Source organism: Lathamus discolor, chromosome 4 (genome assembly GCF_037157495.1).
Source record: "Lathamus discolor isolate bLatDis1 chromosome 4, bLatDis1.hap1, whole genome shotgun sequence".
Taxonomy (NCBI): domain Eukaryota; kingdom Metazoa; phylum Chordata; class Aves; order Psittaciformes; family Psittacidae; genus Lathamus; species Lathamus discolor.
In genome coordinates, this window is record NC_088887.1 from 127,409,771 (window position 1) to 127,430,873 (window position 21,103).

Here is a 21,103-nt window from a genome sequence, read left to right on the forward strand (position 1 = left end):
CCAGGCACCTCCTTGCAGGGTTCTTCCCACCTTCTCCACAGGCTCCACAAGGATTCGGGATCCAGCCGCACTCCTGCTGCAGTGCTGACTCACCCTCATTACAAAACCCAGCCTGCCTCATTCCCAGATTGAATCCTCTCATCCAGCCCCTGGAGCAGGTTCCTGCGGCTCCTGGATGAGCGAGTTCTCTGCTTTTGTGGAGATGCTTCATGCCTGTGGTCCCGTCAATCCCAAACCTCCCGCTGGTAACCTCCGGACATGGATTTTCCCTTCACATCTCCAGCTTGCTCCAAGCCCCTGTGTCCAACCTGGCCTTGAGCACTGCCAGGGATGGGGCAGCCACAGCTTCTCTGGGCACCCTGTGCCAGCGCCTCAGCACCCTCACAGGGAAGAGCTTCTGCCTAAGAGCTCAGCTCAGTCTCCCCTCGGGCAGGTTCAAGCCATTCCCCTTGGCCTGGCCCTACAGGCCCTTGTCCCAAGCCCCTCTCCAGGTTCCCTGCAGCCCCTTTAGGCACTGGAGCTGCTCTCAGGTCTCCCCTTCAGGAGCCTTCTCTTGTCCAGGCTGCCCCAGCCCAGCTCTCTCAGCCTGGCTCCAGAGCAGAGCTGGATCCCGGTGGATATTGCCATCCAGAGAGACACACAAACTCTCCTTTCCCAGCCCTTCCAGCCTTGCCCCGCTCCTTCAATCCCCTTCCTCTTCCCATTCCCACTCAAGGAATAACGCACAAACCTCCTCGGACCTGCTGGTGTGGTGCAGCATCACTGCACCAGTACCGCTCCATCCCTCCCTCCATCCCTCCCTGTCCCCCCTCCCTCCCGTCTCCCTGGCAACACTGAGTGCACATCCTGGAAAACTTTATCCGCGATCTGCTCTGGGCAGCTTTCCCAATCCATGCTAACCTGATTAGGTGTCTCTGGGGCCGTGCCTGCCTAATCGAATTAGATGGCACTAATGGCAGCGAGGACTTTGAGTGGGGAGAGAGCAGGAAAACAGAGTGTGTACTTAGTGATAATTATCCCTGCTTCTGTGGCATTGATTTATTTGCCTTTTCCCCCCCTTCCCTCCCTCCCCTTCCTCCTTTTTGTTGTTCCCATTGTCTTTAAGCGCAGCCATTCGGAGGAAGGAGAACGGCTGGTATGATGAGGAGCACCCGCTCGTCTTTCTGTTCCTGGGATCCTCTGGAATAGGTAAGGATTGGGCTGTGCCAGAGGGATGGAGGGGCCGGGGCTGCTCCTCAGGCCCAGCGCAGCCCCTTCTCTCTTTGCTTCACACGGAGCTCTCCTAAAACACCAGTTTAAGTGTTGCATCCCTCCAGCTGGTCCAGGATCCCGCAGGATAACCCCCAGCAGGTCCCAGGCAGGGCACAAGCAGCTTCACGCTGAGTTATCCCACTCCAAAAGGGGCAGTTTTCCCAGGAAAAGGTTTATGCCTCCATGGGAGAGGTGAGAGCAGGAAGCTGCTGCTGGCAGCTCCAGCCTCTGCTGTCTCACTCCTATGGACACAGGAGGCCTTGGAATGATGGGATTTCATTGACTCCCATAGTATTTGTCCTCAAGCACAAGGAAAAGTAACAGAACACTTAATCCCTTCATGGAATGGCCACGATGACTTTCAGGCAGGGAACGAAAGAGCCAAAGCGGCTTTAAAGTGTCCAAAGTGACACCTGCAACAACCCCAGTGCTCCTCCTGCATCCGCTGCATCCCTCAGCCTCGGGAAGGGGCTGGGGCTGGCGGGGTCAGGGCAGGGATGCACACAGGGATCTATGGATCACTGCCTGGCCTGGAGCCGGGTGTTAACTCAAGAGGAGTTGTATAAAGCTCTATAAAACCAATAGGTTTGGGACTTCACTGCAGTCCTTGTAGAGGCTCAGTGATGTGACCTGCAGCTCTTCAACTCCTCTGTGTGTCCATGGAGGGGTTTTCCACTACTTTTACTCCCATAAAAAGGAATATTGCAACAGGAAAGCACTGAGAAGCTGTGGCTGCCCCATCCCTGGCAGTGCTCAAGGCCAGGTTGGACACAGGGGCTTGGAGCAAGCTGCTCCAGTGAAAGGGGTCCCTGCCCGGGGCAGGGGTTGGAGCTGGAGGAGCTTTAAGGTCCCTTCAACCCAAACCATTCCATGGTTCTAAGTTAAGGATCCATCCTGATTCACTTACGTTCATACCCTGTGTGTAAGAGCACGTCTGGACCTACATGCTCACATGTGGGGACCCACAACCCAGCAAGAGCCAAAGTGGACAAAGGTTGAACTGCACCAGGATGCTGAGTTCTGGCTCAGTTCCCATGTTTGCAGCGCTTCTGTGCTGATCTCATTCCATGATCCTCAGACCCAGCCACTAAAGCCATCGCTGCCGGCAGAGCTGCAGGGATGTGTGATAGTGCAGTGAACCTGGGAATCAGGGAATCAAGGAATGGGCTGGGATGAAGGGACCTTAAAGCTCCTCCAGCTCCAACCCCTGCCCCGGGCAGGGACCCCTTCCACTGGAGCAGCTTGCTCCAAGCCCCTGTGTCCAACCTGGCCTCGAGCACTGCCAGGGATGGGGCAGCCGCAGCTTCTCTGGGCACCCTGTGCCAGCGCCTCAGCACCCTCCCAGGGAAGAGCTTCTGCCTAAGAGCTCAGCTCAGTCTCCCCTCGGGCAGGTTCAAGCCATTCCCCTTGTCCTGGCCCTACAGGCCCTTGTCCCAAGCCCCTCTCCAGCTTTCCTGCAGCCCCTTTAGGCACTGGAGCTGGACACAGACCCCCAGGAAACCCATCAATGGTGCCAGGGTGGCAGCAGGAAGGGGCTCCTGGGCAGATCCAGGGATTTTTCCAACAGAACCTGTGTGTTCAATGAAGTTTTTCCCTCACTGGACACACTGGGAGGAGGGGATCTGATCTCACAACATCTTGAGTCTGTTTGCATGGAGACAGCACTTGTATTGGTGATGGTGGTGCCAGCCCTGGTGTTGGCACAGGAGGATGGACAGACCTGGTTAACAGGAGCCTTTTCTTCTCTGGAACAGGTAAAACGGAGCTGGCCAAGCAGACAGCCAAGTACATCCATAAGGATGTCAAAAAGGTAACACTCTTCCCTCGGCTGATTCATGGAATCATCATGGGATGGTTGGAAGGGATCTTAGAGCTCATCTCGTTCCATCCTCCCTGGTGGTGGTGGCTGCGTAAGGGGTAGCTCAGGGACGTGAGGTTTGAAGGCACCAAGCGTTTCGAGCTGGGTATTCCACGTTTAAGCCTTGAGATTTAGTCTCTGGGAGGTGCCCAGCTCTCTCCCATGGAGAACTGGGGAATGCTGGAGCAGGGAAAAGCCCCCCTGGACCTGTCCCCAGCATCCTCCAGCAGGGAATGGCCACAGTATGGGATGGGAGCTGCAGAGAGCAGCTCAAAACAACGCTATGAATGCGCCTGTTCTGATTTCTGTTCCCCGTCCTCCCATGATGGCCTTCCCGAAGCAGTAAATCCCAGCTCCTGGGCTTCAGGCACCTTCATTCCCAGCTCCTGGAGTTGGTCAATGCCTGGACAAACAGCACGCGGAGGAATCAGTTCAGTGCTGAAGGTTGTGTTAGCTTGGAACATGGAACGGGTTGGGATGAAGGGACCTTAAAGCTGATCCAGTTCCAGCCCCTGCCACGGGCAGGGTCCCCTTCCACTGGAGCAGCTTGCTCCAAGCCCCTGTGTCCAACCTGGCCTTGAGCACTGCCAGGGATGGGGCAGCCACAGCTTCTCTGGGCACCCTGTGCCAGCGCCTCAGCACCCTCACAGGGAGGAGCTTCTGCCTAAGAGCTCAGCTCAGTCTCCCCCTTCCTCTTCCTCACAACAGCCCCGGGTGTTCTGGGGTGGATGTGGCCACTCCGGCACCACCGGTCCTTGGGAACCCCTCATCCGTGTGTTGATCCCTGCAGGCACCGGCCCGGATCTGGAGGAGCCTTGTAAATGTGATGAAGTTGGAGCAGTTCCTCAACCCCACCTCAAGTGTTCCTTTCTCTTGCAGGGCTTCATCAGGCTGGACATGTCGGAGTTCCAGGAGAGGCACGAGGTCAGTGAATGGCTTCTCCCTGCTTCCAGGCTGCCACCAGCTCCATGTTGTCCCACCCTGGCAGTGCCAGCCAGAACATTCCCGGATTGCTTCCATGTTCTCCAGGAGATGAGTGGTTTGGGGAGGCAAAGGGGGAGCACAACAGAGCGGCAGCTTTGCTCCAGCTTCTACATTCCCAATATGGGACATAGCAGGAAATTGGGATCAGAGAGCAAGGAGCAAGGGAAGCTTTTAACACCCCGTGTCTGTGCAGTGTGGAGCTTTGGGGAAGAGCAGCTGGGAAGGGAATGGGGGAATCCGGCAGAGCAGAGGACTGCGGTGCAGAGCGCACCCCTCCTGTCCCACCTCCCACCCCATGCTGGCACTGCAGGAGAGGGGGGATCTCACACCAGGGTCACCCCAGAGCTGGGGGGGGGGCAAATCCCTTTGGATTTGAGCTCCTTGCTGCGATGGGTCTTCATCAGAGAACCATGGAATGGTTTGGGATGAAGGCCCCAAAGGCTGGGGGCTGCCTGCTGGGCTCCCGAGGGGGCTTCACTGTGGCTGCCATGGATGAGCTCCACGTGCCCCGTGCCTGCCTCCCAGGTTGCCAAGTTCATCGGCTCCCCGCCGGGCTACGTGGGCCACGAGGAGGGGGGGCAGCTCACCAAGAGGCTGAGGCAGTGCCCGAACGCCGTGGTGCTCTTCGATGAGGTTGACAAAGCGCACCCGGACGTCCTCACCATCATGCTGCAGCTCTTCGATGAGGTACGTCCGCGATGCAGGCCCGGGGGCAAGGCAGGAGGGATGCAGGAGATGTGCTGGGATGCTCCACATCAGTGGGCCCTTCCGAGCACTGTCACTCAGCCAGGGCACAGGCTGGTGCTGAGGTCTGATGGAGTCAGCGTTACCTTCAGGCAAAGGAAAAGCCACTGGGAGGGTTGGAAACGGGGGGATGAAGCCTGGGGATTGGATTGACTTAGATTCATGGAACGGTTTGGGTTGGAGGGACTTTAAAGCTCATCCAGCTCCACAGGCAGGGACACCTTCCACTAGAGCAGCTTGCTCCAAGCCCCATGCAAGCCGGCCTTGAAGCACGGGCTGAATTCCAATGAGATTAACCCAAGAAGCCCTGCAGGATAACTGAGCTATGGTTATAACGCAGTGAACTTTGTGAGCATCCCTTGGGATCACCCCCAAAGCCAGCCCTGCGGTGGTGATGACACCCGCAGCATCCCACTGGGGTGGCCCCAGCCCTCCTGCAAGGGGCTTGGGTCTCTCGTTCCATAGAGTGGAACAGAGAGAGCAGGAGAAAGCCTCTGAAGTCGGGACCTCCCCAGGCAATTTGCGTCCTCGCAGCTGATCTCCAGCACAACGACACAAATCCTTGTTGGGTGCTTGAGATTAACATTTGGGTTATTGCCCTGTCAAGTGCGTGCTGCAGGAATTGATTTCCCATTGAGCTGCTGCTCCCGTGATCTATGCAAGGAAAAATGGAGTTATTAATCCTTCAAAGAAGCACAAAAGCCCTGTAAAGCCCTCGCCGCGCGATGCTGGGGAGCGTCCCTGCCTCGCAGCACCGCCAGCGCCTTGGCAATAAAGCTGCTGTGCAACAGGCAGAGCCTGAGCACAGGGTGCAGAGCAGGGGGCTGGAACTGGGGGAGCTTTAAAGTCCCCTCCAGCCCAGTCTGGGCTGGGATACAGGGATTCCTCATGGTGCTTTCAGACCACCACAGAGCCCCCCTCCCCGAGCACACCCAGGCAGCCCCATGGGGAGCTTGGGACTGACTCACCTGAAGGTGAACATCTGGGCTGTGTTGCTGCAGGAGGCTGAGTTAGGGGAGCCCACCAGCACACCCACCCCATGAGGCGTTTCCCAGAGCTTCCATCAAGGGTGTTCTGGATGGGGATGGCTGGGACCATGGACAGGGCAAGTCACTGCTTGCCTCCTGCTCGAATCCATGGGCATCCCTTTGGAAATGAGACCTCAGAGCAGCTCCAGTGCCTAAAGGGGCTCCAGGAAAGCTGGAGAGGGGCTTTGGACAAGGGCCTGTAGGGCCAGGCCAAGGGGAATGGCTTGAACCTGCCCGAGGGGAGACTGAGATGAGCTCTTAGGCAGAAGCTCTTCCCTGTGATGGTGCTGAGGCGCTGGCACAGGGTGCCCAGAGAAGCTGTGGCTGCCCCATCCCTGGCAGTGCTCAAGGCCAGGTTGGACACAGGGGCTTGGAGCAAGCTGCTCCAGAGGAAGGGGTCCCTGCCCGGGGCAGGGGTTGGAGCTGGAAGAGCCTTAAGGTCCCTTCATCCCATTCCATGATTCCATGATGTAAATGAATCCGCTTTGGGGAAACATGGGACCCGTGTCCTTCTCCTCACATTTTGGCCACATCCCATGGCTCCTGCTCACACTGTGCTTCCCCCCGGTGCTGTTGCAGGGCAGGCTGACAGATGGGAAGGGCAAGACCATTGACTGCAAAGATGCCATCTTCATCATGACCTCCAACGTGGCCAGCGAGGAGATCGCCCAGCACGCGCTGCAGCTGCGGCAGGAGGCCCTGGAGATGAGCAAGAAGAGGATAGCAGAAAACCTAGGTAAGGGTCTACCAATGGTGCTGAGTCCCACACCCCATCCCCAGCACTGCCCCTCCTGTGGGGCCTCCACTTCATGCTTGTCCTCTCCTGGAGCCGTCCTTCTGGGACATCACTTCTTTGGCGATGGCTTTGTCCCACCTTGCAGCCCTCCTCATCGTCTGCTCTCTGCCCTTCACCTCCTCACCCTTCAGCTCCTCACCTTTAGCTCCTCACCCTTTCCATTCTTCCAGAACCCTTCCAAACACTTCCTAGACCAGACTGGTGCTGGGAAGAGTGCTCATGTTAAAGAGGAAGAGGTTTGTTCCCTCACTTCCATAAAGGACTGAGCTTCACCCTGTCACTTCCCTAGAATGGGAATCCTGGATCTACCCATCAGGGTCTTGCAGAAACTTCCTCAAAAATGTGAATTAGGAAATTAAGGGAGAATTGAGTAGAGTAAGAGCAGCCTCTGATGTGAACTGAGCACCTCCACTGCAGCAGCAGAGGTCGAATTCATCTGCATCCCTCCAGCACCTCCAGCAGCACCAGGAGGCCCCAGAGCCTGGTTGGTCTCTGCTGTGGCAGCAGTGGATGGAAGGAAGGATGGGTGGTGATGCTGCACCAAGGGCTCTCCCCTTTGGCTCCAAATTGCACAGCAGTGTGTGAGCACTGCCCTGTTAAGATCCTGTTATGGTCCTGTATGTGTGCACACATCTTCAGCAGGGCACCTAGGAGTGTGTTGGGTGATGAGAAGCTCCCCATGATGCGGCCGTGTGTGGAGAAGGCTCCTGAAGGAGAGACCTGAGAGCAGCTCCAGTGCCTAAAGGGGCTGCAGGGAACCTGGAGAGGGGCTTGGGACAAGGGCCTGTAGGGCCAGGCCAAGGGGAATGGCTTGAACCTGCCCGAGGGGAGACTGAGCTGAGCTCTTAGGCAGAAGCTCTTCCCTGTGAGGGTGCTGAGGCGCTGGCACAGGGTGCCCAGAGAAGCTGTGGCTGCCCCATCCCTGGCAGTGCTCAAGGCCAGGGTGGACACAGGGGCTTGGAGCAAGCTGCTCCAGTGGAAGGGGTCCCTGCCCATGGCAGGGGTTGGAGCTGGAGGAGCTTTAAGCTCCCTTCATCCCAACCCATTCCCTGTGCCATCAGGGCTACACCAGATTCCCAAAAGCTCCATCTCCAGAGCCCTGCTCGCCGGTGGAAGTGCTGGGATGTACCTGGGTACTGCAGCATCTGCATCGGCTGCCTGGCAGCAGGAAAACAACGTTGCTTTGGGGCATCAGATCCATTTCCCAGCTTCTTTCTCCCTGTCCCTTCCTGTTTGCTCTGAGCACTGGGTGCCAGAGCTGGCTTCATGCCGCATCCTTAAACTTCAATCAGCCGCGGTCACGGACGCGCCTGGACCTGAACTTTCAGGAATAACATTTCGAAATGCCACGAGCACTCCTGCTAAATGAGGAAAACATCGGATTTCCATTTCCAGCAGCAGCCAGCACGCACCTGCAGTGGGAGAGCGCATCCCAGCCCCGATCCTGCCCTCAGTTCCTGGGAGCTCCTTCCCGTCAATGGAGATGCTCCAGAGCCATGGCCTGGAGGTTGTCCTCAGTGCCTGGGGGGGTGCAGATAAATGGGGAGATAAAGGGAAGGAGCTGCTGCTGCAGCTTCTCCACCTCTGCCAGTGGGTGTTACGGGTGGAAAACCTGGATACTGGGAGCAGCTCCATGTCCTCTGCCTCCTCCAGCTCTCATTGGGAATGCTGTGCCACATTCCCATTGCTTAGTGAAACCCCCCACTTGCTGTCTATTAGCAGAGAAGGAAATGGGATGCATCCCTATAACCAAGGCCCCCCTGCTCTGTTTCAATGGACTGCAATGTCCAAACCCCACCCTGGGGTGCACCCTGAGGTGCTCCTGTCACCCTGAGAGCTGATGGCACCTCGTGGTTGTGTGCTGGCACCAGTGTGGGCCTGGCAGAGCCCATGAGCCCCTTTCTGCTACTGCCAGGGGTGCAGCGATGCTCATCAGGGCTGCAGAGGTGGGAAGGGCGCCCAAAACCCAGCCCGGGTCCTTCTGCAGCACCCTGCATGCCCGGATCCCATACGGAGCGCCTGGGATGCAGTGATCTCCCCATGAGCATCCTTGTGTTACACAGGACGAGGAGTTCGGTGCATGAGGGTGCAGGGAGAGGTGAGGTGGGGAAAACAGAGAGGGTTTGGGTGGCGGGGAGGGAAAGCTGCACCCGGGCTGGTGGCTGTGGTTGAGAGCTGGGATTCGGGACCAGCCAGACCCTGGCTCCATCTGCAGTCAGCAGAGGGAAGTGGACTCCAGCCAGAGCTGCGCAGTGTGAGTGGGGGCTGTCACCGCATCATGGCATGGGCTGGGGTGAAGGGAGCTTAAAGCTCCTCCAGCCCCAACCCCTGCCCCGGGCAGGGACCCCTTCCACTGGAGCAGCTTGCTCCAAGCCCCTGTGTCCAACCTGGCCTTGAGCACTGCCAGGGATGGGGCAGCCACAGCTTCTCTGGGCACCCTGTGCCAGCGCCTCAGCACCCTCACAGGGAAGAGCTTCTGCCTAAGAGCTCAGCTCAGTCTCCCCTCGGGCAGGTTCAAGCCATTCCCCTTGGCCTGGCCCTACAGGCCCTTGTCCCAAGCCCCTCTCCAGGTTCCTTGCAGCCCCTTTAGGCCCTGGAGCTGCTCCGAGGTCTCCAGGGTGCTGGGCAGGGAGCAGAGGCAGAGCTGGGGCCCTTTCCTGTGCACGTGGAACACCTCATGGAGGTGCTGCCCTCGGCACCCAACGTGTGCAGGGGCAGCCGGGGGGCACCCAGCCCTGCACCAGGTGCCAAGTGCAGGGACACCCCGTTTCCAAACCACTCGTGGTTGGTGGCACACATGGAGGCTCCGGGGCTATTCCAAAGTCCTGTTTGGATCCCAGCTCCCGGAGCTGGCAGAGGGGAAGGAGCCCGTGTCCCAGCCTGCACCAACACCCCGTGTCCTCCTGTCTTTCAGAGGATGTCCAGATGACCGACAAGATCACCATCTCCAAGCAGTTCAAGGAGAAGGTCATTCGCCCCATCTTGAAGGTATGGATGAGCTTCTTCAGGTGTCCTTGGGTCTCTGAGTCGTTTGATGTAGGCATGGAAACATGGAATGTTTTGGGATGAAGGGACCTTAAAACTGAGCCAGTTCCCTGGCAGTGCTCGAGGCCAGGTTGGACACAGGGGCTTGGAGCAAGCTGCTCCAGTGGAAGGGGTCCCTGCCCGGGGCAGGGGTTGGAGCTGGAGGAGCTTTAAGGTCCCTTCATCCCAACCCATTCCATGTCTCTGTGACCCCATCCTTCCCGTCCCACTGACCTCCCCTGCCCTGCTCCCCACAGGCTCACTTCAAACGGGACGAGTTCCTGGGCAGGATCAATGAGATTGTCTATTTCCTGCCCTTCTGCCACTCGGAGCTCATCCAGTTGGTCAACAAGGAGCTGAACTTCTGGGCCAAGAAGGTAAGAACCTCAGAGCAGCTTCCAGAGTCTGAAGGGGGGCTATAGGGATGCTGGGGAGGGACTCTTCGTCAGGGACTGCAGCGACAGGACAAGGGGGAACGGGTTCAAACTGAAACAGGGGAAGTTTAGATTGGATCTAAGGAGGAAATTCTTTCCTGTAAGGGTGGTGAGGCACTGGAATGGGTTGCCCAGGGAGGTTGTGAGTGCTCCATCCCTGGCAGTGCTCAAGGCCAGGTTGGATGAAGCCTTGGATGGGATGGTTTAGTGAGAGGTGTCCCTGCCCATGGCAGGGAGTTGGAACTGGATGATCTTAAGGCCCTTTCCAACTCTAACTGTTCTATGGTTCTATGATTGTAACTATCCCTGGCCTCGAGCTGGCTTCTCAGAGGAGCAGGAGCAAAGGCACTGGAGACTCTTCCTCCTCTTCCTCACCCAACAGGCCAAGGCGAGGCACAACATCACCCTGCTCTGGGACAGGGAGGTCATGGACGTGTTGGCTGATGGCTACAACCTCCACTATGGAGCCCGCTCCATCAAACACGAGGTAAAGGCAGGGATGGAGCTCGGTGGCATCACCCCAGCCTGGAGGGGAGGGTGCCTGGGTTGTGGCTGCCCCATCCCTGGCAGTGCTCAAGGCCAGGTTGGACACAGGGGCTTGGAGCAAGCTGCTCCAGTGGAAGGGGTCCCTGCCCGGGGCAGGCGTTGGAGCTGGAGGAGCTTTAAGCCCCCTTCATCCCAACCCATTCCATGGTTCTGGGATGCTGTGATGCCCAGCTCCATGAGGAGCCCCTCACCGCCCGGTGTGGTGATGCCCGCAGGTGGAGCGGCGTGTGGTGAACCAGCTGGCTGCTGCCTACGAGCAGGACCTGCTGCCCCGCGGCTGCACCCTCCGCATCGCCGTGGAGGACTCGGACAAGCAGCTCCTCAAGGCCAAGGAGAGCTCATCCCCGGGCGCAGGAGCAGGCAAGGTCCCCACGCTGCGCCTGGAGATCGTGGAGCAGGGCAGCAGGGCCCGCAGGCTGGACATCCAGGCCCCCCTCAGCCCCGAGAACATCACCTACTTCCTGTAGGCACCGCGGGCAGACCCCATGGCCCCCGGGGGCGAGGACATGGGCAGGGGCTGGACCCTGCCTGGGCATGGATCGAGCTCCCCCCCCAGCCCGGGCAGTGGTGGGGTGGAGGTGGGCGCTGGGGACGCAGCGGTGCGGTCTTGGGGTTCTTTGGGCCCTGGAGAAGGGGAGGGAGCTTCTTGAGGAGGGGAGAGCGGCTTTCAGGGCACGCGGGAGGTGGGGGGTGCCTGGGGAGGATGTGGGGTGCGTTCCATAGGAAGTGCTGGGATGCGGGGTTGGGAAGGGCAGGCAGGGACGGCGGCGCCAGCAGCTGCCCCACGGTGTGGGTTTGCCCCGGTACTGACTGCAATAAAGGTGACTCACGGCTGGAGCGAGTGCGGACAGCACAGGAGGGGCTGAGCCGGGCAGGACACGGCCCCGGGGAGCTGTGCTCACCACCAGCACATCTCCCAGTGCAAACCGGTGACGGCCCAATGCAAACCGGTGGCATCCCGGTGCAAACCGGTGATCTCCCAGTGCAAACCGGTGGTGTCCCAGTGCAAACTGGTGGCGTCCCAGTGCAAACCGGTGATCTCCCAGTGCAAACCGGTGACCTCCCAGTGCAAACCGGTGATGTCCCAGTGCAAACCGGTGGCGTCCCAGTGCAAACCGGTGATCTCCCAGTGCAACCCAGTGACAGCCCAATGCAAACCGGTGGCGTCCCAGTGCAAACCGGTGATCTCCCAGTGCAAACCGGTGACCTTCCAGTGCAAACTGGTGACATCCCAGTGCAAACCGGTGACATCCCAGTGCAAACCGGTGACGTCCCAGTGCAAACCGGTGATCTCCCAGTGCAAACCGGTGACCTCCCAGTGCAAACCAGTGGCCTCCCAGTGCAAACCGGTGGCGTCCCAGTGCAAACTGGTGACCTCCCAGTGCAAACCAGTGATGGCCCAGTGCAAACCGGTGACCTCCCAGTGCAAACCGGTGATCTCCCAGTGCAAACCGGTGATGTCCCAGTGCAAAACGGTGACCTCCCAGTGCAAACTGGTGATCTCCCAGTGCAAACCGGTGATGTCCCAGTGCAAACCGGTGGCGTCCCAGTGCAAACCGGTGACCTCCCAGTGCAAACCCCTCTCTCAGCCCATCTCTTGGGATGTTCCTCCAGGAGAAGGGTTGGCAGGGCCCTCGGCCCAGCAGGAATGCACACCAGCTGCCTGCTCCCTGCGCTCGTCCTGGAGCAATGACATGGGACAAGGAAGGGGCAGGGGCTGGGCAGTGCTGCAGTGGGATTGCTGGCGTTCTGCTCAGCTCCTGCCCTGCTGCACAGCGACCAGGAAAACCTGATCCCAGCAGCACATCCCGATGGGATCTGAGGTGTTTCAGACACCGGCACCGGGTGCCCAGAGAAGCTGGGGCTGCCCCATCCCTGGCAGTGCTCAAGGCCAGGTTGGACACAGGGGCTTGGAGCAAGCTGCTCCAGTGGAAGGGGTCCCTGCCCGGGGCAGGGGTTGGGGCTGGAGCAGCTTTAAGCTCCCTTCATCCCAGCCCATTCCATGGTTCTCAATCCCACATTGGCTCCATGGGAGGACCTGGGCCCGGGCTGGGGTTGGGATTCCCAAAGCCACCGTTCCCCAGCACGGACATGGGGTGGATTCGGGTCCCTGCGGCAGGAGCCTGGACCGGGGCTGCAGGGAAAGGGGTAGGAAAAGGGGGGGGGCAGAGCAGGAGGGGTGCGACAGGAGCTCAGCAGGGCCCGCACCAGTGCGCACCAGTGCGCACCAGTGTGCTCGGGTACGCACTGAGAGCAGTCATGGTCTCACACGTGTGCATGGGTCGCACCAGGGTGTCCACGTGTGATCAGGGGTGCACGCCTCGTGAAGGTTGATCCCAGGGACCCAGGTGGGATTCCCCCCCCCCCCCAGTATCCCATGTGCCGGGGCATCAGCACCATGGGGCCGGGGGCACCGGGGCTCCACCGTGCTGTGGTGCCAAACCGGGCTGGGTCGCACTGTGCCAGCCCCCAGTGCATCCCCAGTGCCCCCCGTCAGGTCCCTCCTCAGTGGGTCATTTTGGGTGTATTTGGGTGTATTTGGGTGTAGTGGTGCTGGGTCCTCCCCCCACCACCAGCCAGCACTGGGCCCGGGCAGCACAACCCGGGATATCGGAGCCTGTGCCGGGAATTCCATCCCGGACCCGACTCCTGCTCCCGTTCAGGGCCACCGAGGCCCCGGCTCTGGCTTTGCCCCGGAGCAATGGGGTGGCCAAGGCTTCCCGAGACCCCCCCAGAGCAATCCTGGGGGTCCCTATGGAATGCTGTGACCACAAAGGGATGGGGACGGCGCTGGGGGTGCTGCTGTGGGACCTGCCCATGGAATGGGGCCGGGATGGAGGTTCCTGTCCCCGCTGCCATTGGCACCCGTTCTGGGGTCACCCTGCACCCCCCGTGGGTGGCACTGGGGACAGTGGGGTGTCCCTGCTGCCAGCACCTGGCTTCATCCAGAACAAACGGGGGGTGGCACCGACATCCCAGTGTGCCCTGGGGATGCTGGGGCAGGACACAGGGATGGACACAGGGATGGATACAGGGATGGATACGGGACAGGAGGTGGATTCAGGACATGAGACAGAACACACGGATGGGTTCAGAGCAGAATGTGTGGCTGGATACAGGACATGGGGCCAGATACAGGGATGGATACAGAGCAGGACATGGGGTTGGATACAGGACATAGGACTGGATACAGGAGATGGGGCAGGACAGAGGGATAGATGCAGGGCAGGACACAGGGATAGATGCAGGGCAGGACACAGGGATGGATGCAGAGCAGGACACAGGGATGGATGCAGAGCAGGACACAGGGATGGATGCAGAGCAGGACACAGGGATGGATGCAGGGCAGGACACAGGGATGGATGCGGGGCAAGACACAGGGATGGATGCAGGGCAGGACACAGGGATGGATGCGGGGCAAGACACAGGGATGGATGCAGGGCAGGACACAGGGATGGATGCGGGGCAGGACACAGGGATGGATGCAGAGCAGGACACAGGGATGGATGCGGGGCAGGACACAGGGATGGATGCAGGGCAGGACACAGGGATGGATGCGGGGCAGGACACAGGGATGGATGCGGGGCAGGACACAGGGATGGATGCAGAGCAGGACACAGGGATGGATGCGGAGCAGGACACAGGGATGGATGCAGAGCAGGACACAGGGATGGATGCGGAGCAGGACACAGGGATGGATGCGGAGCAGGACACAGGGATGGATGCGGGGCAGGACACAGGGGTGGATGCAGAGCAGAACACAGGGATGGATGCGGGGCAGGACACAGGGATGGATGCAGAGCAGGACACAGGGATGGATGCGGAGCAGGACACAGGGATGGATGCGGGGCAGGACACAGGGATGGATGCAGAGCAGGACACAGGGATGGATGCGGAGCAGGACACAGGGATGGATGCGGAGCAGGACACAGGGATGGATGCGGGGCAGGACACAGGGATGGATGCAGAGCAGAACACAGGGATGGATGCGGGGCAGGACACAGGGATGGATGCAGAGCAGGACACAGGGATGGATGCGGAGCAGGACACAGGGATGGATGCGGGGCAGGACACAGGGATGGATGCAGAGCAGGACACAGGGATGGATGCGGAGCAGGACACAGGGATGGATGCGGGGCAGGACACAGGGATGGATGCAGAGCAGGACACAGGGATGGATGCGGAGCAGGACACAGGGATGGATGCAGGGCAGGACACAGGGATGGATGCAGAGCAGGACACAGGGATGGATGCAGGGCAGGACACAGGGATGGATGCAGAGCAGGACACAGGGATGGATGCGGGGCAGGACACAGGGATGGATGCGGAGCAGGACACGTGGCTGGATACAGGACGCGGATACAGGAGCTGCTCCAGGCCAGGTCGGAGCTGGTCCCAGAAGCCCCGGGCCGGCCCCAGCTCCCCCCTCACCCCCTCCACCCCCCCCCAGCTCCCGCTCTGCGCGGCCCCGCCGGGCGCAGCCGCTGCCGCAGGTTGCTGCAGCCTAATGAGTTTAGCGCCGTTAATTGCATTAAGCGGAGCAGCAGCAGCAGCCGGCGGCGGGGCCGGCGCCCATTGAATTAACTGCGATAGCAACGGCCCCGCAGAGCCCGGCCCTGCCTGCACCCAGCGGGGACCGGCCCCTGCCTGCACCCAGCGGGACCGGCCCCTGCCTGCACCCAGCGGGGACCGGCCCCTGCCTGCGCCCAGCGGGGACCGGCCCCTGCCTGCACCCAGCGGGGACCGGCCCCTGCCTGCACCCAGCGGGACCGGCCCCTGCCTGCACCCAGCGGGAGCGGCCCCGGAGCTGGCCCTGACGAGGGTCTGGGGGGAGCAGGAAGGATGGAGGAGTGCGGGGGGACGAGGCGTGGGGTAGAGGATGGAGTAGGAAATGGGGCGGGAGATGCGGCAGGACACAGGGGTGGTTGCGGGGCAGGATACAGGGGTGGCTGCAGGGTGGGAGATGGGATTTGGTACAGGGCAGGAGATGGAGCAGGACATGGGGCAGGACAGCTGGGAGCTGATCCTGCAGGACCAGGGGCATCAATCCCCCTTTTCCGACGCCCCCCCCACAGGGCTCCAGGGGGGAATCGGCCCCTTCGAGCCTCTTTAGTGCAAGTGTTTGTCTGGAGAATGGCCACAAATCCCAACAAATCCAACTAAATCCCCCCCCTGCGGTGCTGCTGGAGGGGCCTGGCAAAGGCCTGGGCCTCAAGGATGGGGGAGAGCTCTGGAATTCATCCAGGGGGATTGGGGATGGGATGGGGATGGGATGGAATGGGGTAACATGGGGAAGGGGATGTGATGGAGGTGATGGTGAAGGTGAGGATGGGGACAGGGATGGATGAGAATGAAAATGGGATGGTGTTGAAGATGAGGATGAGGGTGGGAATGAGATGAGGATGGGAATGGGGATAAAGATGAGGATGGGGTGGGGACGGGATGAGGATGAAGAAGAGGATAAGAACGGAGATAGTGATGGGGATGGGAAGGAAGATTAGGATGGAATGGCAATGGGGATGAGGATAAGGGTTAGGACGAGGATGGTGACAGGGATGAAAACAGGATGGTCTTGAAGATGTGGATAAGGACGGGGATGGAGATGGGGATGGGGAAGACGAAGACGGAATGGGGCTGGGATGGGGCTGGGATGGGGCTGTGAATGAGGACGAGGACGGTGCCGAGGCTGGATTCGGATGCGACACCCCCGGGGCACTGTTCCGAGAGGGTGCGGAGGGGGGTAACGGGTCCAGCTCCCACCGGGGCCGCCCGGGGGGTGCCGGGTCCCCAGCAAGGGTTAACACCGGGACGGGGCGGGGGGGGGGGGCGGCTCCTCCCGCCGCTGCCGCCGGCCCCGGGAGATATTGTCATGCAAAACCCGGGCGAGCGGCGAGCGCCGCTTTGTCCGCTCCCCCCCCGCCGCCGCCGCTATATCTACGGGCCGAGGCGGACCGGGGCGGGCCGGGGCGGCCGATGGAGGGGGCGGGCCGGGGGCCGGCGGGCCGGAGGCGGCGGTGACGGGCGGCCGGGAGCCGAGCCCGCTCCGTGCTCGCCATGGACTACTCCTACCTCAACTCCTACGATTCCTGCGTGGCCGCGATGGAGGCGTCCGCGTACGAGTTCAGCCCCTGCAGCCAGGCCGGCTCCTTCCAGTACGGACCCGTCCGAGGAGGGTTCGGCCCCGCCGCCGCCTGCGCCCCGCTCGGCCCCGGGAGCTGCGCCCTGGGAGCGCTGCGGGACCCGCAACCCGCGCCCTACCCCGCAGGTAACGGGCACCGGGGGACGGGCATCGGGCGTGGGGCTCAGGGGCCCCCCGCGGGCCGCTTCCACCCTTAACGTCGCTTCCCGGGGCCGCTGGTGCCCGGTTCTGTCCGTGCTCGGTGCCGTCGGGGACGGTGTTGCCGGCTCCCGGCGCCGCCGGTGCTCGATGTCGGGTCTGTGCTGCCGGTTCCCCCCGTGCCGTCGCTTCTCGGGGCCGGCAGCGCTCGGTGCTGTCGGTTCCCGGAGCTGCCGGTGCCGGTACAGGCAGAGTTCGATGCCGTCGGTGCCCGGAGTCGTCAGTGCCCGGTACTGCCGGTTCCCGAAGCCGCCGGTGCCGGTACTGGCAGAGCTCGATGCTGTCGGTGCCGGTACCGTCGGTTTCCGGGGCTGTTCGTGCTCGCCACTACCGGCTCCCGGAGCCGCCGGTGCTCGATGCCTTTGGCGTTCGATGCCGTCAGGACTCGGTGCCATCGGTGCCCGGAGCCGTTGGTGCCCGGTACTGTCCGTGCTCGATGCCGTCGATGTCGGTGCTGCCGGTTCCCGGAGCCGCCGGTGCTGGTGCAGGCAGAGCTCGATGATGTCGGTGTCAAATACGGTCGGTGCCCGGTACTGCCCTTCCCGGGGCCACCGGTGCTCGATGCTGTCAATGCCAGGTACTGCCGGGCTCCGGAGCCGTTGGTGCCCGTTTCTGCCGCTGCTCGATGCCGTCGGTGCTGGTACCATCGGTTCCCGGAGCTGTTGGTGCCCTGTACTGTCCGTGCTCGATGCAATCGGTGCCGGTACTGCCAGGACTCGGTGTCATCGGTGCCCGGAGTCGTTGATGCCCGGAGCCGTTGATGCCCGGTACTGTCCGTGCTCGGTGCCGCCGGTGCCGGTGCTGCAGGCTCCCGGGGCCGCTCGTGCTCGATGCAGTCGGTTTCCGGTACCAACAGGGAGCGGAGCCACCGGCTCCCGGTACCGCCGGTGCCCGGCACTGGCGAAGCTCGATCTTGCCGCCGGTACCCGGTGTTGCCGGTTCCCAGAGCCGCCGGTGCTCGACGCCATCGCTTCACTTTGCTGTCCGTGCCCGGTGCTGCCGGTTCCCGGAGCCGTTGGTACCAGGTATAATCGGTTCTCGATGCCACCGGTAATGTCGGTCCCCGGGCCGCCGGGCCGCCGCAGGCGGAGCTCGATGCTGTCGGTGCCGGTACCGCCGGTTCCCGGTACTGTCAGAACTCGGTGCTGTCGGTTCCGGGACGGTCGGTGCCTGGTACCGCTGGTTACCGGAGCCGTCGGTACCCGGTACTGTCCGTGCTCGATGCCGTCGGTGCCGATACTGTCAGTCCCCAGTGCCGCTGGTACCCGGTACTTCTGGTGCACGCTGCCACCTGTCCGGTACCCGTCGGTTCCTGGCACCGCTGATTCCCGGCGCTGTCAGGGCTCGATGCCATCGGTATCCGCCGGTTCCCGGTGCCGTCCATCCCGGCAGCGCCGGTTCCGGAGCCGCCCCGGAGCGGGTCCCCTCAGCCCCCGGCCCCGGCCCTTTCCCACAGCGCGGAGGGGCCGGGGGTCCCGGTACCGGCGGCCGTTGGGGAACGGTTCCGGGGGGTCTCTGCCCCCCACCCCCCCCTCCCCCGCTCCGCTTTCGTTGCCGCCGCGGACGCTGCCCGCGGATGCGCCGACAACGACGGAGCCGCGGGACGGGACCGGCCGCGTCCCTCGGTCCCGGTCCCGGTCCCTGCCCCGCACCGCGCCAGGGGCCCCGCGTCCCGCCGAGGAGGCGGCGGCGGCAACGAACGAACGGGACCGGGGGCAGCGGGCAGGGAGCGGCCGAGCCCCGCCGCTGCCCTGCGCGGTGCAACCCGCCCCAGTGCATCCCTGCCCGGTGCATCTGGTCCCAGTGCATCCCTGCCTGGTGCATCCCGGCCGGTGCATCCCGTCCCAGTGCATCCCTGCCCGGTGCATCCGGTCCCAGTGCATCCCGGCCCGGTGCATCCCGTCCCAGTGCATCCCAGCGCGGTGCAACCCGTCCAGTGCATCCCTGCCCGGTGCAACCCGCCCCAGTGCATCCCTGCCTGGTGCATCCCATTCCAGTGCATCCCTGCGCGGTGCATCCAGTCCCAGTGCATCCCTGCGCGGTGCATCCCGTCCCAGTGCATCCCAGCGCGGTGCAACCCGCCCCAGTGCATCCCCTCCCCGTTTGTCCCGTCCCCGTGCATCCCGTCCTGGCTCATCCCTGCCCGGTTCATCCCTGCCCGGTCCATCTCCGTTCCCGTGCATTCTGCCTGGTTCATCCCTTCCCGCTACATCCCGTCCCGACTGATCCCTGCCTTGTTCATCCCTTCCCGGTGGTGTCCTGTCCGGCGCATCCTGTTCCACTCCATCCCTGCATGTTTCATCCCTGCCCGGTTCAACCCTTCCGGTGTGTCCTGCCCAGTTCACCCCTGTCTGGGTTATCCCTGCCCGCTTCATCCCTTCCCGGTGTAATCCCGTCCCGGTTAATCTTGCCGGATTCATCCCTTCCCACTGTGTCCTGCCTGTTTCATCCCGTCCCAGTTGTCCCATCCCGGTGCATCCTGTTCCAGTGCATTCCATCCCAGTTCATCCCTGCCGGGTTATCCCTTCCCGGTGCGCCCCTTCCCGGCGGGTCTGTGCCCTGTTCCCCCCTCCCCGGTTCATCCTGCCCCGTGCATCTCACCCTGGTGCTCCCCTGCTCCCCACAGCCTGCCCGGTTCATCCCACCCCGGGGCACCGGCGCCCGGTCCATCCCTGCCCTCGCCTCCGGCCCCGTGCCTCTGCCCACCCAACGCGGCGAGTGCCGGTGCCCGTCGCGCGGGGCCGGTCCCGCTGAGCCCCCCTCTCCCCGCAAGTCCCCTACAAGTTCTTCTCGGAGGCGCAGGGGCTGAACGAGAAGCGGAAGCAGCGCCGGATCCGCACCACCTTCACCAGCTCCCAGCTCAAGGAGCTCGAGCGCGTCTTCGCCGAGACCCATTACCCCGACATCTACACCCGCGAGGAGCTGGCGCTCAAGATCGACCTCACCGAGGCCCGGGTGCAGGTGAGGGGGCGGCCGGGGGGGGGGACACACAAGGTCCTGCCGTGACCCCGGCTGCGGGCGCCTCAACCCAGTGTGGCTGTGCCCCAGCCTCGGCTCTGCCCGACCCGGGTGTTTGCGCCTCGGCTGCGGGTGGGGGCACCTCAGCGCTGGGTGGCTGCGAACAAACCCGCGGCGGCTGCGCCTGAACCTGGGCAGCTGCAGCTCAGCCTGGGGTGGCTGCGCCCGGCCTGGGGTGGCTGCATCCCAACCTTGGGTGGCTGCATCCTAACCTGGGGTGGCTGCATCCTGGCCTTGGGTGGCTGCATCCTAACCTTGGGTGGCTGCATCCTAACCTTGGGTGGCTGCATCCCGGCCTTGGGTGGCTGCATCCTAACCTTGGGGTGGGCTGCATCCCGGCCTTGGGTGGCTGCATCCTAACCTTGGGTGGCTGCGTCCCGGCCTTGGGTGGCTGCATCCTAACCTGGGGTGGCTGCATCCTAACCTTGGGTCGGCTGCATCCTGGCCTGGGGTGGCTGCATCCCAACCTTGGGTGGCTGCATCCTAACCTTGGGTGGCTGCATCCTAACCTGGGTGTGCTGCATCCCAACCTTGGGTGGCTGCATCCTAACCTTGGTGGCTGCATCCTGGCCTTGGGTGGCTGCATCCTAACCTTGGGTGGCTGCATCCCAGCCTTGGGTGGCTGCATCCTAACCTGGGGTGGCTGCATCCTACCTTGGGTGGCTGCATCCTGGCCTGGGGTGGCTGCATCCTGGCCTTGGGTGGCTGCATCCTAACCTTGGGTGGCTGCATCCCGGCCTGGGGTGGCTGCATCCCGGCCTTGGGTGCTGCATCCGGCCTTGGGTGGCTGCATCCTAACCTGGGGTGGCTGCATCCCGGCCTTGGGTGGCTGCATCCCGGCCTTGGGTGGCTGCATCCTAACCTGGGGTGGCTGCATCCTGGCCTTGGGTGGCTGCATCCCAACCTTGGGTGGCTGCATCCTAACCTTGGGTGGCTGCATCCCGGCCTTGGGTGGCTGCATCCTAACCTTGGGTGGCTGCATCCAGCCTTGGGTGGCTGCATCCTAACCTTGGGTGGCTGCACCTCGGCCTTGGGTGGCTGCATCCTAACCTGGGGTGGCCTGCATCCTAACATTGGGTGGCA

The 21,103-nt window shown here is 62.2% G+C and overlaps 2 protein-coding genes across 3 annotated transcripts in view; both read left to right on the forward strand.

Moving 5' to 3' along the window:
* Nucleotides 1-11,502, forward strand: part of CLPB (ClpB family mitochondrial disaggregase) — a 50,718-nt gene extending 39,216 nt beyond the window's left edge. For both annotated transcript variants that reach the window (XM_065678979.1, XM_065678978.1), the window contains 9 exons: nucleotides 1,111-1,188; nucleotides 3,006-3,061; nucleotides 3,989-4,033; nucleotides 4,619-4,780; nucleotides 6,445-6,601; nucleotides 9,576-9,649; nucleotides 9,943-10,062; nucleotides 10,502-10,606; nucleotides 10,881-11,502. In XM_065678979.1, coding sequence (XP_065535051.1) covers nucleotides 1,111-1,188; nucleotides 3,006-3,061; nucleotides 3,989-4,033; nucleotides 4,619-4,780; nucleotides 6,445-6,601; nucleotides 9,576-9,649; nucleotides 9,943-10,062; nucleotides 10,502-10,606; nucleotides 10,881-11,132 — 1,049 coding nt within the window. In that variant the 3' untranslated portion in view covers nucleotides 11,133-11,502. The remainder of the gene's footprint in view (nucleotides 1-1,110; nucleotides 1,189-3,005; nucleotides 3,062-3,988; nucleotides 4,034-4,618; nucleotides 4,781-6,444; nucleotides 6,602-9,575; nucleotides 9,650-9,942; nucleotides 10,063-10,501; nucleotides 10,607-10,880) is intronic.
* Nucleotides 11,503-16,626: 5,124 nt separating this feature from the next.
* On the forward strand, nucleotides 16,627-20,148 carry PHOX2A (paired like homeobox 2A). The gene is made up of 3 exons (XM_065677172.1): nucleotides 16,627-16,930; nucleotides 19,776-19,963; nucleotides 20,035-20,148. Exons 1-3 carry the CDS (start codon nucleotides 16,720-16,722, stop codon nucleotides 20,146-20,148), a joined length of 513 nt encoding a protein of 170 aa, XP_065533244.1. The 5' UTR covers nucleotides 16,627-16,719.
* Nucleotides 20,149-21,103: the final 955 nt, after the last annotated feature.

What these genes read in the sequence shown, in the direction of transcription:
- PHOX2A (XM_065677172.1), top strand. Translation starts at nt 16,720, where the DNA reads ATGGACTACTCCTACCTCAACTCCTACGATTCCTGCGTGGCCGCGATG. An exon ending in ACCCGCGCCCTACCCCGCAG is followed by an intron (nt 16,931 to 19,775) that starts GTAACGGGCACC and finishes TCTCCCCGCAAG; the next exon opens with TCCCCTACAAGTTCTTCTCG. An exon ending in TCACCGAGGCCCGGGTGCAG is followed by an intron (nt 19,964 to 20,034) that starts GTGAGGGGGCGG and finishes GCCTCAACCCAG; the next exon opens with TGTGGCTGTGCCCCAGCCTC.